At 44.7% G+C, this 17,607-nt stretch overlaps 3 protein-coding genes across 3 annotated transcripts in view; 1 reads left to right on the top strand and 2 right to left on the bottom strand.

Moving 5' to 3' along the window:
- Window positions 1–486: 486 nt before the first annotated feature.
- Window positions 487–6,684, bottom strand: lctla (lactase-like a). Its single transcript, XM_053418477.1, has 13 exons — window positions 6,564–6,684; window positions 5,291–5,451; window positions 4,990–5,077; window positions 4,577–4,686; window positions 4,369–4,497; window positions 3,763–3,858; window positions 3,551–3,605; window positions 3,294–3,455; window positions 2,594–2,868; window positions 2,081–2,207; window positions 1,760–1,959; window positions 1,122–1,185; window positions 487–602 (listed from the first exon to the last, which is right to left on the bottom strand). Exons 1-13 carry the CDS (start codon window positions 6,682–6,684, stop codon window positions 487–489), a joined length of 1,704 nt encoding a protein of 567 aa, XP_053274452.1.
- Window positions 6,685–8,886: 2,202 nt separating this feature from the next.
- On the top strand, window positions 8,887–11,979 carry crybgx (crystallin beta gamma X). Its single transcript, XM_053426974.1, has 6 exons — window positions 8,887–9,193; window positions 9,443–9,491; window positions 10,321–10,442; window positions 11,251–11,386; window positions 11,476–11,615; window positions 11,705–11,979. Exons 1-6 carry the CDS (start codon window positions 9,150–9,152, stop codon window positions 11,835–11,837), a joined length of 624 nt encoding a protein of 207 aa, XP_053282949.1. The 5' UTR covers window positions 8,887–9,149; the 3' UTR covers window positions 11,838–11,979.
- A 1,103-nt stretch (window positions 11,980–13,082) lies between these two features.
- cars1 (cysteinyl-tRNA synthetase 1) overlaps window positions 13,083–17,607 on the bottom strand; it is a 13,832-nt gene continuing 9,307 nt past the window's right edge. The window contains exons 12-22 of the mRNA XM_053426876.1: window positions 17,380–17,509; window positions 17,107–17,210; window positions 16,539–16,636; window positions 16,107–16,296; window positions 15,904–15,972; window positions 15,680–15,761; window positions 15,484–15,564; window positions 15,222–15,289; window positions 14,365–14,424; window positions 13,958–14,041; window positions 13,083–13,853 (exon numbers count right to left, since the gene is read on the bottom strand). Coding sequence (XP_053282851.1) covers window positions 13,725–13,853; window positions 13,958–14,041; window positions 14,365–14,424; window positions 15,222–15,289; window positions 15,484–15,564; window positions 15,680–15,761; window positions 15,904–15,972; window positions 16,107–16,296; window positions 16,539–16,636; window positions 17,107–17,210; window positions 17,380–17,509 — 1,095 coding nt within the window. The 3' untranslated portion in view covers window positions 13,083–13,724. The remainder of the gene's footprint in view (window positions 13,854–13,957; window positions 14,042–14,364; window positions 14,425–15,221; window positions 15,290–15,483; window positions 15,565–15,679; window positions 15,762–15,903; window positions 15,973–16,106; window positions 16,297–16,538; window positions 16,637–17,106; window positions 17,211–17,379; window positions 17,510–17,607) is intronic.

Raw genomic sequence — 17,607 nt, 5'->3', positions numbered from 1 at the left:
AGCTTCACCATGAGAGTTATCCTGAGCACATCATCAGGCTAAGAAAACCCAGCTGCATGTGAACACACCACACAGAGACGTCTTCACCTCCATCATCCTCAGTTCTTTATTGATTCTTCTGTGACAGTGAAGCAGCTCCTCTCTGCAGCCAGAAGCTGAAGTCCAACTTCTGCTTCATCCAAAACCACACAAGAGCAGTGTGTTGAAAACAGTAATAAATAACCATCATCATCTTAATCATCCTCTTCTTCATCATTATCATCATCATCTTCATCCTCTTCTTCATCATCATCATCATACACCAAACTCAAATGAATTCCTCAAGAGTCGTGATGAGTTCAGGCTGTTTATAAAAACGAGCAGCCGCACAGTTACATCAACAAAATGAAGCTTTACAGAAGTGGAGTCCCTATTTGTGTGTGTGTGTGTGTGTGTGTGTGTGTGTGTGTGTGTGTGTGTGTGTGTGTGTGTGTGTGTGTGTGTGTTTCAGAGGCGTCCACGCAGCAGGAACATGAGGAAGACGGCGCTGAGCAGGATGCAGAGCGTGCACACGGTGGGAACCACGATCTCTGTGACCATCTCCATGTGACCGATCAACGGATCTGAAGCACAAACACACAAGTGGGAAAGTTGTTAGACTTGTGTGTTCACATATTTTGACACACAGGCTTGATCTTGAGTTTTTGAGGTATGAGTTTATTCATTCACAGAAATGTCTTCAGGTGACATTTTTGATTTCAAGTTAGAGAAATGTGATTATGCAATGATTGTTGTGATTTTAATGTTGAAGCAGAACCAGTGAGTTTTCAGGTTGTGACGTTTGAGCAGTGAAGTCACAAACTGCTGCTTTGGGTCATTTCATGACGTTTGAGTGTTTCCAGGTTTATCGTTGACAGAACAGCAGTTTTAAATGTTTGTTCTCACACAGAATCAGTCTTGTACCTAAACCTCATCATGCACAGGCCAAGCCCTTTGCATCCCTGCATGTTCCTGACCTCCCTTGGACTCTCTCGTAGCTGCAGGAGCGAAACAAAGAAAAACTCTGTTAGAGAGCGAATCACAAGCTTGAGACTTTTCCTTTGTTTGGCTCCAGCAGCTTCTCCCAGACGTGATCCACCCACCTGCAGCCAGGAGCTGGTTACTGGAGGAGCAGGTCTCCACAGCTTTCCTCTTCCAGCTCTCCACCTGCACACACACACACAACGGCAGAGTTCTAACATGTAACTTAACAACAGGACATGTTGAAGAACAAACACATGTGTCGCTGTGATACTGTGGATGTGGACAAATTATGAAAAGAGCAACACAAAAAAGAATGTGTGATTGGATCTGTGTTGTTACTTTCTTATGATGTGGGTCTTTAACTTAATTTAATTTAAACTGCTACCTATGTTATATCTAAAGCTGACTTCTTGCATTCTATTTTAAAGCCTGCAGAAACCTGTAGTTCTTAGTACTTTTTCACATTTTACACTTGGATCTTGGAGGTGTTTAACTCTGTGTTTGAAGCCGATCTGAAGGATCTGAAGTTTTCAGAGAAACGCGTTGTGAACGTGAGCCAATCAGAGACGAGTCAGAGAAACACTGAGTTTAACATGAAGCTGTTTGTTTCAGAGGAGGAGACGTCTGAGGAGGATCCAGATAAAAACCTCCTGAACCATCTGGAATCTAACCAGGAGGAGACTACAACTCCCATCATCCCTCACTGCTTCACCACCACCTGCTCCCCTCCAGAGGGATTTGATCAGGTGTTGCTCACCTCTCTCTGGTTGGGAAAGCCGTTGGAGCTGATGATGCGTTTATAGAACTGGACCGAGGCCTTGGGGTAACGTGTCTTGTTCTTGTTCCTGAAGTCCACGTAGTACAGGCCGAACCGCTCGGAGTATCCTTCGTCCCACTCAAAGTTGTCCAGCAGCGACCAGGCTGTGTAGCCCTTGATGTTGACCCCGTCTTTAACCGCTGTGATCCAGAGAAGAAGACAAGCACGAGACAACAGCATGAAGCTTCAAGTCAGAAGACATCACTGAGACATAAACCAGACGGGGATCCTCCTCCGCTGGGACCTGGTCTGTGGTTTCACCTTTGAGCATCTCGTTGATGTAATCTTTGAAGTACTGCATCCTCCAGTCGTCACAGAGGTCGGTGCAGAGCATCTTCTCCGAGACGCCGTTCTCTGTCACGTAGAGCATCGGGTTCCCATACTGAGTCTGTGGAGAGAGGTGTGTTACCTTCCAGTGAGATGTTCATGTTAACCCTGTCTGTTTGTGTGTTTGTCTGTTTGTGTGTTTGTAAGCAGGATGAGGCGATAACTACTGTACAGATTTCCATAGATCTTGGTGGAAAGATGAGATTTCTTGTTCATGAGAACGGGACAAACAGAAAACCTGAGAGCATCATACCTCCGGTCACTAGGGGTCACCGGCGCGGAGACACACAAACTCCCACAGTGTTGGTTTTATTCTGTTTGCATCACCTGCTACAGCACTATATCTGTGCATGTTGTGTTCACTTCTCTAAAGACCCAGTGGGAACTTGAGGATAAACCTCCCACAGCAGCTGCAGATCTGAATCCATTGTGATCGGTGTTCTGCACCTTGACAAAGTTCAGCAGGCGTCTGAAACCCCAGGGGACCGAGTAGAGCCACTCGGAGCCGGGGTCGGGCCACTTGGGGTCAACCAGCTCAGCCAGGTCACGGTCAGCGAAGTAGCTGTCCCCCACGCCCGACGGGTAATTCTTCTGGGTGATGTAGCGGGTGGTGAAATGTCCGAGGCCCAGGAAGTCACAGGTTCCTCGGATGTAAGTCTTCTCCTGAGGTGAGAAGACGGGGAGGCGCGAAACTCCCAGGCCCTGCTGGCCGCTCTTCCTGCCTACAGGTCAAAGGTCAACACAAACAAAGCATGGTAAAGTCTCCGACCAGGCGCGTGAACTGTGAAGCTGCTTTCAGACTGAAGTCTTTACTATTACACACGACTATATATACACTGTTTCCTCTGGAGTGAGAAGCTCCAGATCATCTGCAGTCTGTATAAATCCAGGAGAAGTGCATGTGTGAACACAACAAGCTGTTGTGCGTCTGTGGAGAAAACCTCCTGCTGGGTTGTGTATGTGAGAAACTCGGAGGAAACTCTGGAGACGATTCTCCGACTCTACCTGACGTGACGGCATCAAACTACTTCCACAACTCAAACACAAGAGGCTGGTTCGACAGCTGAAGTGTTTGAATGATGCTTTTGTTTTCCACACATAAAATATCCCGTGACGAGTTGAACACGCGTGTGTGACGATGACGTACCGACGTAATCTTTCATAACTTGAGGATAATCCCCGTTGAAGATGGGAGTCGCGAACCAGCCCATGTAGAACTGGATGTATCTCTCTGCTGCTTCGATGTCCCTCTGGTTGGTGACGTCCACTGGTTCCCCCCAGTCCGCTGTCAGAGAGATCCCCACCAGGCCTGACGCACACACACACACACAGACACACAATCTACTTTACTGTCCAGCAGGGTGGAAGAAGACACAAATATGAAGTGTAAAGTTTCCTTTGGACCTTTTTGTTTGCTCCTCCACTGTGTGTCATACGTGTGCCAGACCTTAGCATGAGCCTGGAACACAGAGGCACCGTCGTTAACTCAGTGGATTTAATCCCAGAGATTACTCAAAATAACAAATGATAAAGAACATGATGAGCGTGAACCCTTGAGTGTCCAAAGTAAAGTTGACAGGTTATGAAGCAAACAGAAGTGTGCCCCCCCCCCTTACTTTGATGATGTGGTGGGCAGCCCTGTACGCTCCGGTTCCCTTCAGCTTCAGCCCCGGTGCATGTTCCCCTGTCTCATATCCCTCCACAGCAATCGACTGCAGACAACACAAGAGGGCGCTCTCTGATAAATGGGTCAACATGACATCTGATCACTGAGTGTAGATGAGCTTTAATCTACTTTATCAACTACTTGATTATTTACTTATTTGCCGTGTTATTCACTCTGTGAGTTAAAAACCTCATTAACGTTCTCTGAGACTGTTTCTCTTTACTGGAAACAACTGCATCAGATCCAATAGATTGAAACAGGAAGTGCCACAGGTGGACGCAGGAAGTAACTCAGAACGTTAGAGCGCTGACATCGACAGTTTAAAAATGAAGCTTAACGTTATACCATCACAAAAAGAACCAATCACAGATGGCTGAAGACTGGAGGAAGTCCAGCGTATAAAAGAGGATGTTTTCATAGATGTTCCTCAGACTCAGGTTTATTTTGTTTGGTTAAAACTCGTGTGGTTTTTCTTTGAGAACTTTCCCGACTCCAGGGACCGGAGCAGCAGAACTTTACCACCGTGACGGCTCCGCTCCTCTCCGACCTCACGTACCCACGGGTTGTTGAAGGTGATCCAGTTCCTCACTCGGTTTCCAAATCGCTCGAAGCACAAGTTGGCAAAGTCGTTGAAGTAGTCGACCATGCTGACGTTCTGCCAGCCGCCGTATTTCTCCTGTAGGACCTGAACGGTTGGAGAGTTAGTTTGTGTCAGCACTGGACGTCCAATCAGCAAAGAGAAGAGACTCAGCTGTGCTTCTCACCTGAGGTAAGTCCCAGTGGTACAGAGTGACCACAGGTGTGATCTTATTGGCCAGCAGCATGTTGATCAGGTCGTTGTAATATTTGATTCCTTTCTCATTGATGTGTTCACCTGAAAAACATGGAATTCATTTGAACATTCATCTAAAGAACAATGCTCATCATAAGTCATTGTGTCCATCCACTGAAACACAAAGTATTTGATTTACAACAGAATATAAAGAAAATGTGTTTTGCTCCATAATCACTTCAGTAAATGGTTGTTTTTACATTTTGCTTATTATTTTTCTGCCGTTCGACTCATTCACTTATCAACAATTCTAATGAAAGTAAACTTATTGAACAATGTGATTCCACTAACACACAGTAAAAAAAGCTTTTCATTAATTGAATAGAAAGATGAAGCATTTCTGACTTTTCAGTCCGCTTGGTAAGATCCTCGGCCAGGAGACGGAGAAACGATAATGATTCAGCTTCATGTCTTTCATCAAGGTGACGTCGTCCTGGAGGACAAAGGACAAGACTTTTCAAATCACTCAAACAAAAACACACTGGTTTTCAAACCTGTCAGTTTCACGCTCGTAATTCAACAGAATGCAAATTGAATTTAAAGGAACATTATGAAGTTTACCAGTTGATACCGAGCTGTGGCCTCTACGTTCATTTCATGGTGATCAACCCTGTTATCTTGTGTTTTATTAATAAAGTTGAGTCACCTTGAATTTGTAGTATCCCTCACACGACGAGTCTCCGGTGTCGTTCAGGAATATCTTCCCCTTCCTGTGGGCGAACGAATCCCAGATGCTCGCTCCTTTTCCATCGATGTTCCACGCTCCTTCAGTCTGATAGGCCGAGCTGCCCACCCCCCACGAGAAACCTGCACCGAGAGAGAGAGGGTGAGAGAGAGGGTGAGAGAGAGGGTGAGAGAGAGAGAGAGAGAGAGAGAGAGCGAGAGAGAGAGAGAGAGAGAGAGAGAGGTTGGTAGGATGCTAGAAGGCTAGGATGCTAGGATGGTAAGTAGAATTGTAGGATGGTAGGTAGGATGCTAGGTAGGATGGTAGGTAGAATGGTAGGATGGTAGGTAGGATGCTAGGTAGGATGGGAGGTAGGAGGGTAGGATGGTAAGTTGGATGGTAGGATTGTAGGATAGTAGGATAGTAGGATAGTAGGATGGTAAGTAGGATGGTAGGTAGGATGGTAGGATGGTAGGTAGGAGGGTAGGATGGTAGGATGGTAAGTAGGATGGTAGGTAGGAGGGTAGGGTGGTAGGATGGTAGGATGGTAGGATGGCAAGTAGGATGGTAAGTAGGATGGTAGGTAGGAGGGTAGGATGGTAGGATGGTAGGTAGGATGGTAGGATGGTAAGTAGGATGGTAGGTAGGAGGGTAGGATGGTAGGATGGTAGGTAGGATGGTAGGATGGTAAGTAGGATGGTAGGTAGGAGGGTAGGGTGGTAGGATGGTAGGAAGACAAGTAGGATGGTAGGTAGGAGGGTAGCTAGGTAGGATGGTAAGTAGGAGGGTAGGATGGTAAGTAGGATGGTCGGTAGGAGGGTAGCTAGGTAGGATGGTAAGTAGGAGGGTAGGATGGTAAGTTGGATGGTAGGATTGTAGGATAGTAGGATAGTAGGATGGTAAGTAGGATGAAAAGTGTGATGGTAGGTAGGATGGTAAGTAGGATGGTAGGTAGGATGGTAGGATGGTAGGAAGGTAGGAGGGTAGGATGGTAAATAGGATGGTAGGTAGGAGGGTAGGAAGGTAGAATGGTAAGTAGGAGGGTAGGTAGGATTCTAGGATGGTAGGTAGGAGGGTAGAATGGTAGGATTGTAGGATGGTAGGTATAATGGTAGGAAGGTGGGGTGGTAGGATGGTAGAAAGGTAGGAAGGTAGGACCGTAAGTAGGATGGTAAGTAGGATGGAAGGTAGGATGGTAGGAGGGTAGGATGGTAGGATGCTAGGTAGGAGGGTAGGATGCTAGGATGCTAGGTACCAGTAGGGAAGGTTCCATAGTAGAAAGACGTTCTCTCGTTCTTGGTCCAGTCGAAGTCTTCAGAGGCTGAAACCCACAGCACCAGTGTGAACACATGGTGCGTCCTCAGGAGGAACTGCATCGTGTCTCACTGAGGACAAATCACAAAAACACATTTAATTCCATGTCTCTACACACAGTGACAACACAACACAAAGAAACACATGATCGGTTCAAGTGAAAGGTTAAAAGCAGGTGAAGAGACAAAGACACACCAAGCAGACTAGTGAGGGATGGATGAGATGTTGTGTTACTTTGATTCACTCACTCTCAGGTGTGTTGTATTTTTCTGCCGACTAGAGACTAAAGATGTAAACTCTCAGTGAGACATATTAAATAAAGATGAACTCTTACGTGTGATGTGGAGCCGACGTCCCCTCACAGGACCGGTCCCAGCAGACGGTCTCGGGTTTTCAGTAAAAACTCAAAAACGTCCAGTAGCTCATCTGTCAGATTTATGATCTTTGTCAGAGCTTCATTTCAACCAGCCTGAAGACACAGAGACACAAAACGCCATCAGAGACAGGAAGGACGTCAGCTTGTCCAGCACAGTGAGGATGAGACACATCTCAGGCTGCGCTCCAGACCAGATCAGACAGAAAGGTGCAGCTGCCTCTGAGTCCTGAGATCGTGTGTGTGTCACGACCACAACTACACAACATCTGACCTGCTGCTGGAAGCTGCTCCACAACACCAGAACCGTCCCCGAGCTTCTGGATCTGCTGCTCCAAGCTCCACTCCGTCACCGACTGGGTCCTGCCACAAGCACACATCCAGGGTGTTCTCTGCTATTCACACAGACACACACACACACACACACACACACACACACACACACACACACACACACTCTATTGGAGGTCAGTGATGTGTGAATTTGCTGGAACAAACAGATCTTTTACATGAAGAACAGATTTTGATGCTGTCAGCAAAGTTCACGTCCATGCTGCTGCTGCTGTGGCTTTGTGTTGTGTAGCTGTGAAGCACAACACATACATTGTCCCTAATGGCATGTGTGTGGTGTGTGTCTGTGTCTGTGTAAAAGACAGAAACTTTACAGATGAAACTTTATAAACACAAGTTCACATTCTGCACTGATTTTCAAATTGTCCTCAACACTTTTGAAGTAATAATAATAAAGACGACCTGTTGAGATCTGACAGGAAACATCTTCTGAATTCTTCTGGAAACATTTGTTGTGTCTTATTTTCATGTGTAACTTTAATGTACATTTGATCCTCCTCTGTCTTATCAACTGATTTTGTCTCGTTTTCTTTGCTGCTCTTTTTTAATTTTTCTTTATTTCTCTTTCTGAAGAAAAGTTCTGAACCAATAAAGTGTTTTGTTATCATCATTATCAATCCTCTGAAGAAAAAACACACACACACATATATATACAGTATATATATTGTATAAAATGTCACTTAGTTAATTTATCAATTTAATCAATAGAAATTTAATTTGCCACTATAATTTTTATCAACAACGAATTTTATAATCTAATGATCATCAGAGAATCAGTGAAATGACGTCTTCACAATAAAGAAATAAAAAATGATTTCACAGAAAGTGTAAAAGTGAAAACTTAACAAACGACTAATCAACTGAATATTCATCATTATTGAACGAGTAGTTAACACAATAAAACACGACACAGCAGAAACAACAGATGAGTCAAGGAAAACAACACAAGTGAATTATTAACTCAACAACTGAACACAACCAGAATTTAGACTTTAATAGGAAGGAAATTTACAAAATGACTTATTATTGTGATTCTGTTACTACGACAACTCTCTGCTCTGTAAATATGGACCCTGTCATTTTATACTTCAGAGGTCAGGGGTCAGAGGTCAGAGGTCAGAGGTCAGGGGTAGTCTATGCAGCTCAGACACGACTTGATGATTAAATAACAATAAAATAAAGCGTGTCATTAAACTCCATGTGAGATATGAACAGCTGTTCAGACTGACGCCCCCTGCAGGACGACAGGCTGAGGTCCCTGCTTCAGGTTCAGGTTCAGGTTCACAGGTGAAGGCGTCAGTGCAGGGTCGTGACCTCTGCTGTGAACACACTGTGTCGCACAAAGCTTCAACACAACCATCAACATCAGCTGCTTTGTTTACGGAGGCCGTCACACAAAGAGAAAAACGCTGAACGCTTCAAAGCCAAAACTGTTGGCACTGCACTCTGTGCACACACACACCCACACACACACACTAACATGTGAGTGTGTGTGTGTGTGTGTGTACAGAAACTGAACTCCATACATGCACATGTTTATTTCGGTTGCAGTTTGTGTGTTTGAATGTGTTTGTGCTCTGTGTGCAGTTGCAGTGTTTGAAGCTGGTGTGTTTGTGTGATTGTGTGTGTGTGTGTGTGTGCTCAGAGAGCACTACATGTTCATGCCTTTGTGTGTGTGTGTTTGTATGTGTGTGTTTAGCATATGAATGCGGCCTGTGCAGAAGCCCTGTGAGCCTTCTGGTACCTGAGCTCACCTCCACTCTGCGTATTTAAGCGTTTCTCTCCCTGCGTCCCCGAGCTGACATGAACATCTTCACTAAGGTCCCAGGATTAGCCCAACAAACCAGGTACGTCCACAGAGCGCAGCCCCCCCGCCCAGAGGGCACCTCCTGCTGCTCCTCTGTGACGCCTCCGGCTCCAGGTTCCCTGAATCACCTGCAGAGAGATGATGGTTGATGGAGACGTGCACATAAACATTTTAAACTGTAACAATAATCTGATCTGGATCAAATTCTGAAATGGCTCCGTTACAATCATCTGCACTTCTTTTCTTCTGAGTGATGGTTCTGTTTGATCCCATGATCCTGTGTCCACAGCAAGCTGGGGTCTGTGCTCCAACGCGCCTTCTACGGGTCCAGTGGGCGGGTGAGTCCAACCAGCAGCGCTCTGCTGAAACAAACTGGGAACCAGTAGAATCTGAGTCTGGTTGTTATCGTGGAAACGTTTTCTGTTCCTGTTCATCAGACGTTATGATTCTGATGAGAAATGTGTCTCAGTTTGGGTTTAATGGATTTTTTTAATTAGGATTGAAAACATTAAGATCAATCTATTTTAATCTTTTCATGAATTTGATGTTGAACAGAAACAGTTTTTCTGTATCCTGGTTCAACATCATGGAAATATTAGTTTTGTGTTTTTTTGCTGAGACCCAGATGAGAAGTCTCTCTCTGTGTGTTCAGGTAGTTAGCCTTTAGCTTAGCATCAAAACTACAAACCACAGCTTTGATTCCAAATGAAAAAAACAAACAAAAAAACATGTTGTATCTCAACTGTTTGATCTTCACAAACCGAATCTGTTCATAAAACATATCACAGCTCGTTACTCAGGTGGTTTCATGTGTGTGAACGAGTGAACGAGTGATTCTCAGTGTGTGAACGTGTGATTCTCAGTGTGTTAAGGTGTGATTCTCAGTGTGTTAAGGTGTGATTCCCTCAGTGTGTGAAGGTGTGATTCTCTCAGTGTGTGAAGGTGTGATTCTCTCAGTGTGTGAACGTGTGATTCTCAGTGTGTGAACGTGTGATTCTCAGTGTGTGAAGGTGTGATTCTCAGTGTGTGAACGAGTGATTCTCTCAGTGTGTGAACGTGTGATTCTCAGTGTGTGAACGTGTGATTCTCAGTGTGTGAACGTGTGATTCTCAGTGTGTGAAGGTGTGATTCCCTCAGTGTGTGAAGGTGTGATTCCCTCTGACCCAGGTGACCCTGTTCGAGCAGAGGAACTTCGCCGGCCGGAGACTGGACCTGAGTTCTGACTGCGCCCGACTCAGTGACAAGAACTTCCCCGAGAGATGCAACTCTGTGCAGGTGGAGAGCGGAGCGTGAGTCCACAGCGCCTCCTGCAGTTCAGCACACGTCACTGCCACACACCAGAGAAATGATCCACCTGAACTCTTCAGCTGAGCATCAGGGAGATTTCATAGAATGAGGTCGACAAGAGAACATATGAAAGATCAATATTAGAAAATAAGCAATTAAATAGAAATACAATGAATTAGAAATACAGGGAAATATAAATTATAAAATATAAACCTTTCAACACAGATGTACATATCTGACTCTCTGACTCTCTGACTATCTGACTCTTTGACTCTCTGTCTCTTTGTCTCTTTGACTCTCTGACTCTGACTCTGACTCTTTGACTCTCTGACTCTGTGACTCTCTGTCTCTTTGACTCTCTGTCTCTTTGACTCTCTGACTCTTTGACTCTTTGACTCTCTGTCTCTTTGTCTCTTTGACTCTCTGACTCTGACTCTGACTCTTTGACTCTCTGACTCTGTGACTCTCTGTCTCTTTGACTCTCTGACTCTCTGACACTTTGACTTTTTTGCTCTTTGACTCTCTGACTCTTTGACTCTTTGGCTCTTTGACTCTTTTGCTCTTTGACTCTCTGACTCTTTGACTCTTTGACTCTTTGACTCTTTTGCTCTTTGACTCTCTGACTCTTTGACTCTTTGACTCTTTGACTCTTTGACTCTGTGACTCTCTGACTCTTTGACTCTGACTCTCTGACTCGTTGACTCTCTGTCTCTCTGTCTCTTTGACTCTCTGACTCTCTGACTCGTTGACTCTCTGTCTCTCTGACTCTCTGTCTCTTTGACTCTCTGTCTCTTTGACTCCTCTCCTCAGCTGGATCGGTTATGAGCATGAGAACTTCCGGGGCCGTCAGTACCTGTGGGACATGTCTGAACGAGGAGAGTACAACTGCTACGACAAGTGGTGCGCTCAGGTGGACCACGTGTCCTCGGTGCGCTCCGTCAAACAGGTGAAGACATGAACGGGATCCAATCAGATCGATGCGACACACACAGTTATAGTTGGTGACAGACAGTTAAACACTTGTGTAACCTCCAGGACACCAACCCAGCCAAAGCTCACCTGTTTGAGCGAGCTGGTTACTCCGGTAAGAAGATGGAGGTCCAGGACGACATCCCCAACCTGATGAGCCGCTACAGCCTCAACCGAGTCGCCTCCATCCGCGTCCTGGGAGGAGCGTGAGTGCAGCCGCCGCAGCTCGTCTCTGCTGGTGGAGTCACAGACATCCTCTCATCCAACTGCTCTGTGTGTGTCTGTGTGTGTGTAGGTGGGTGGTGTACCAGGAGCCGAACTACAGAGGGCCTCACTACATCCTGGAGAAACGTGACTACAACAACTTCTCTGACTGGGGCAGCCAGAACAACACGGTGGGCTCCATGCGCCGCGTCCGCTTCACCTGAGCATCAGTTCCATCTTCATCTTCATCACCAGCATCATCATCATCATCATCGTGATGCTGGGAACACGACTTCCACACATCATGACCCCGTCAGCTCTACACACAATAAAACTTATTTTAGTAATAAACCTTCAAAAGACAAATGTTCTGCGTCTTGAGTCTTTATTTAAAAGTTCTTGAATTGTGGAAATATTACATAATTATCTAAGAGCGGTTCGTCAAGTTGTGTGTCAGAGAGAAATCTCTTATCAACGGACGCTTTGCTTTTCTTTGTTGTGTGTCTGTCCCATGAAGATCAGCAGATTGTTCATTGTGTTGTTTCTGCTCCACCTGATATGATGAGGGACGTTCTGATGGTGTCACCTTTCTCTCCTCCTCTCACTCGCTGGAGCAAAGCTCCTCACAGGTCACCAGAGGTCACCTCTTCTTTGAATCTCTGAGTTTCCCAGAAACCGATTTGATCTAGAAATTATCTGGAGATGAGATCACGTCTGAATAATGTGACTCCACCCGTCTCTTAGCTTCTCTGGTAATCTCCTTTGTAATAATAATAGCGTACAAAGATAGTTATGTACTCTCATAACACGAAGCAGGGACATGAGTTTCGTTTCATGTGATTCTCATTCACTTCATTCAGTCGTCATCAAAGGAGTGAAGGACAGAGGATGTCTCACAAGGTTAAAGCCCCAAGAGACAAATTGTGATTTGTGAATATGGGCTATACAAATAAAGTTTGATTGATTGATTGAATATATTTTCCAAACAAATTCAGATTTTACATTTAAAGCAAATATTGATAACAATCCTTAGAAGTTATATTAGAGTGCATCATATGCATACAAACTGTATATTGTTCTTGCTGCTTTCTATTGAACATCAGAGTGATTTTAATAACAGGTTTCTATAAACTGAAGTAAGTTTCATGTACGATCTTAATCTTTAATTCTGAAAACTGACAGAAAAATGTTTTAGATGACAAAATAATATGGAAATGTAAATACTATAAAACACAATAACTGAGTCATTAGTTAGTAAAGTTGTTCTGAAATAAGAACAAATCCAAATATATGAAACAGAGTGACTGATGATACTAAACATTTTAAACTTCTTTACAACCGAACACTGCTCTTCATCTTCAGTTTGAAATCATCATCATCATCATCATCTTCATCATCGTCATTAATTCCACACAAAACCAGTAAAAACAGCTTTTTATTATGTTTCTCCAGAAGAACTCACTTCCCTCTGAGATGGTTCATGTGTTTTTATTATAACTGTTTGTACAGAGTCAACGCTGCTCTGCAGATCAGCAGCTGAATTAAAATCACGTCTACAAAGACCTGATGAATCTGAGGAAAAGTGTGAACAGACAAAAAGAGCCGAGTGCGTCTGGACTCCGGTGAACAGACGAGTCTCTGGGCCGAATGAAACCAGACGCTCAGCGAGATCATCCTCTAACATCTCAGTGGTTTAAGGTCTTTGTCATGTTTCTGGAGGACGTTAGTTAAATCCTGATATTTATTTAACACCTGGACCTGGTTCCCTCAGCATCAGTTCAGGTTTAGTAAAAATCTGATCAAACAAACCTCAACATCTTTTAAACAATCACAGAATTCATACAAATGAGATAAAACCTTTTTATTCGTCAGAAACGAAAGTCACCGTCCTGCAGTCGCACGTCTCCTCCAATCAGAGCCTCCCTCTACACACGCTTATCTCCCAGACTCATGGGTTCACTGTGACCTTTGACCTCTGGAATCTAATCACGACATGTTCGAGTCCAAACTGGTGAAACTGTGAAGAAATTCCCTAAAGACAGATTTGAACAAAAACATTGTTTATGAGGTCGAACACTAGCGGATGGTTTGGAGATGATTTACTGAAACAATCAGTTTTCGTTTTTGTTCGTCTGCTGGAACTCGTTGTGTAACTTCTCCTGAGCCTCGTAGAGTTTACGCAGCTTCTTAGCTTGACCTTTGCTCAGCTCCTTGCCCTCTGCGTCGTGCGTGGGGAAACCCTGTGCACACCAACCACAGACAACTCAGCTCATCCAATCATCTGAAGTTTCTAAAATCAATATTTGAACCGAGAGGTAATAAGAGGTGTGAACGAGTGACTTACCGTTTCATCAAACTTGGAATATTTGTCCGTTTCTAAACGAAACATGTCACATGGAGGGATTTTCATCTTGGCGAGCTTCGCCATCTGAAACAGGAAAAGCAGCGAGTCAGTGACGAGTGACTCACTCGAGTCCGACTCCATCAGAACAACAGACGGTCTGTTGTTATGTTTTCAAGCTCCAGAAACTTCTGGAAACGTTGGTGGTTTTACTTTGAAAACTCTGGAGTTGTGAGAACAGAATGAAAGACTTTAGGAGACGAAGAGGCAGAAACACACGTCCTCTTCCTGAGAGGCTTCATCAGCTCCATCACATGAGGGGGAGGATGTTAAAATGAGGTTTTCTGATACAGAGGCTGGTCTGGATTCTAACAGGAAAACGTTTTAGTGTGGACACGGAGCCACCTGACCTCTTGTTCCTGTTTCTTTCTGGCAGCTTCTTCCTTCTTCTTCTTCTTCTCTTCTTCCATCTGTGAAGGAAGAAGACCTCAGGTCAAAGATCAAACCATTTCGAGCCCAAGACCCTAAGCCCAGATCTACCACCCTGATATCTTCTGAGAAACCCACTTAGGAGTCATATTTATAAGTTTTGCAATTTCTGTTAGAGGCTGAATGTACGAGCATAAATAAACACAAAGAAAGTCCAGTTGTGCAACTTCATCTATTCAATGCACAATATTCACATTAATATGAATTCATATTAACAGCATCTGTTTAGTTCAACCTCAGCACAAAGTGTTCAATGGGCTTTGATTTGAATAATGAATTGAAAGAAGTCCATTGTACTCAAAGAAATACAAGTACTACACAGTATGAAGCCGTGCGTCTACCGCTCCTGCAAATATTCACTTTTTAAACAAAAGAATGGATCCATAAACAGAAACGCTGGAGTGCTTTTATTTTGAAATGCACACAGAAAGTGGTTTTAACATTTTAAAATGCATGTTTGTGACATAAGATCAAAAGATAAATATTAAAACTCTGGTAAAAGTAAATTTTCTCTGTTTATTCTTCTGTGAAACACAACGTTTATCTTTCTATGACACAAACGTCTTTACAACACCTCCTGCTCCCGTTTCAAAGTAAAAGCACTTCAGCTTTTCACTTTCTGAATCATTCATTTGATCTCACGGGGCTTTGATGGCTTTGATTGTTATGTCAGAGGTCAGATAATCTCCTGCTGGTTTCTCACGTGGACTCACTGAGATCAGGAGATTATCTGGAGATGAGTTCAGGTCTGAATAATGTGTCTCCACTCGTCTCTTACCTTCTTCTTCTCCTCTCTCTCCTTCAGTAACGTCTCCTTGTCCACCAGTTTCACCACAGTAGGCAAACCTGTGAAACACTTCCAGTTACTGTCGAGTCCCAGACGCTGGTCTAACTGTAGGACTCTATCTACTCCACATTTTAAAATTCAACCTGGTTAAAAAAATATGAAACTAAACAAAGAGAAAACGTTTTTCTTCCAAAAAAATACATAAAACGCTTGTTTGAGTGTTTGAATATTGAAGATTCAGAAGCAGCGTTACCTTCATGATCCTCCAGCCGCACGCCGAGCTCCGGTAGAGTGTCGTCCCGCACGGTGTCACAGAGCTGCAGCAGCTCCGTCACTGTAGAGCGTTTCATAACAGAGCTTTAACAGAGCAGGTCAAATGATCCCACCTCCCATAATGTCACACTTAAATATCAGGAGATATAAAAGGAACAGAAAGTTCAGGTTCCAACCTTTCAGTTCTCTGGCGATTCTTCTGACCCGCTCTCTGAAATCCGACAGCACCGACAGATACGGCATCACCGTGCTCTCCAGCTGGAAGACAGCAACACTTCACACTCACAGACTCACAACCTGAACTCATCCGCTCAATGAGCAGGAGATCGTCACACGTCACAAACAGACACGTTTCCTCCGACAATGAAAAGTGGAAACAGAAAAGTGTCACTTTACTCACGTCAATACTTTGACCTTGCCCCCCCACAGGGAAACCAACGGGATCGGATCCTTCAATCGTGCCAAAGATCTGAAGGACGAAAACAACCATGAGTGAGAACCAGACCACTTGAGATGAGGAGGAGCTTCAGGAGCTGGCTGGTCCGCTGCCCCCTGTGGTTCATCATCGGCATCGAACGTGTGGAGGGAGAAGGAGGTGCTCACCTTCAGCATGTTGGTGAGATACACCGCCACGCTCTCCACCAGCAGGCGGTTGGGCCTCAGCTTGCTGCTCTTCCTGCTGGCGATGTAGCTGTTGCTCTGGTTGACCAGCTGTCTCATCTCCTCCATGGCCGTGCGAGTGTCCATGTTGTCGCACAGCGCCTCGTGCACGGCCGACTTCCTGTCGTAGAAACTGGACGACACGAGAAACCAGTGCTTTGAGTCTCAAACTGGTTTTTAACTGGATTAAATGAGGTGTGTGCAGGTGAATCTCCACAAGTTCATTCAGAGGTTCAGTGAATAATCAAAATAATAATAATAAAGCAGCTTCCTGTTAAACTCAGTGTTTCTCCGAGTTGTCTCTGATTGGCTGAGAGTCGAGCTGCCGCTATCAGCTTGTTACCTTGATAAACCTGCTCATGCTCGATCACTCACCTGTCGTTGAGCTCCATCTCGGCCGCCTCCCACTTCTCAAACCGACCAGTGACGTCGGTCGGAGCTCGAAGTAAGTCCTTCACATTGAGGAAGAACTCCTGAAGAAGAAAAGGATGAAGAAGAAGATCAGAACAGATCTCAGGATTAAGTCTCTGGTGATATGATCATAAGTCATGGATATATGGGGTTTTCCATCTCTTTATTCAAGAGCCTCTGCTTGTGCTCTAACTGTGAGCTTGCACTCAGATATTTACTGCTTGGACAGATATCCTTAGCTTCAGCTCTTCTCCTCTCTTTGCTTCTGTGCTCATCTGAAACTCTGTGGTTTTTTCTCTGTGATTTGTTTGTGCAGTACGTCTGAGAGAACTCCTCAACCAATAGAAAGAAAGGTGTAGTGATGACAAGTAGAGGAGGAGATGAGCTGCAGCGATTTGAGTGCAAGCGCAGTTTCTTTTGTTAAATTCATTACAAGACCTGAGTGTGAAATCAAGTCCTGCTCTCAAACATAAAGAGAGAAAAACAAGTGGCTGCTAACACCAGGCCTGAACAGGAGCTGGACTCCACCTACATTCAGAAACTTCTCGTACTGGACGGCCGACTCCATCGTGTTGGAGGAGTAGTCCAGCGTGTCTTTCCAGGAATGCATCAGGAAAGCCAGGCGGAGCTGTCGCGCTGCAGGAGGAGGAGCAGACGTTTATCTGACAGCAACAAACCCTCTGCTTGTTATCGAGCTTCTTCTCTCTACAGACTCTGAACACCAGAAACAAGATGTGATCTCTGCTGGAGCTTCAGAGGAGCTGGACTGGGGTCAGGGTTCTGTGACCGTTCACCGGTGAATCACCTGTGTTCTTTGCCAACGCGTCCTTGATGGTGATGAAGTTCTTCAGAGACTTGGACATCTTGCAGCCGGCGATGGTCAGGTGTCCGGTGTGCAGGAAGTACCGCACCCAGCAGTCGTTATCAAAGAAAGCCTGAGAGGGAAGAAACCCACAAACATCAGTGTCTGTACTTTACTTTACAGGAAAAGGCTTTTAAAAGGGACACACACACAGACACACACAGACACACA

Source organism: Pleuronectes platessa, chromosome 1 (assembly GCF_947347685.1).
Source record: "Pleuronectes platessa chromosome 1, fPlePla1.1, whole genome shotgun sequence".
Lineage (NCBI taxonomy): Eukaryota > Metazoa > Chordata > Actinopteri > Pleuronectiformes > Pleuronectidae > Pleuronectes > Pleuronectes platessa.
Note: the sequence above shows the minus strand (reverse complement) of the source record. Positions and strands in the feature narration are given on the sequence as shown.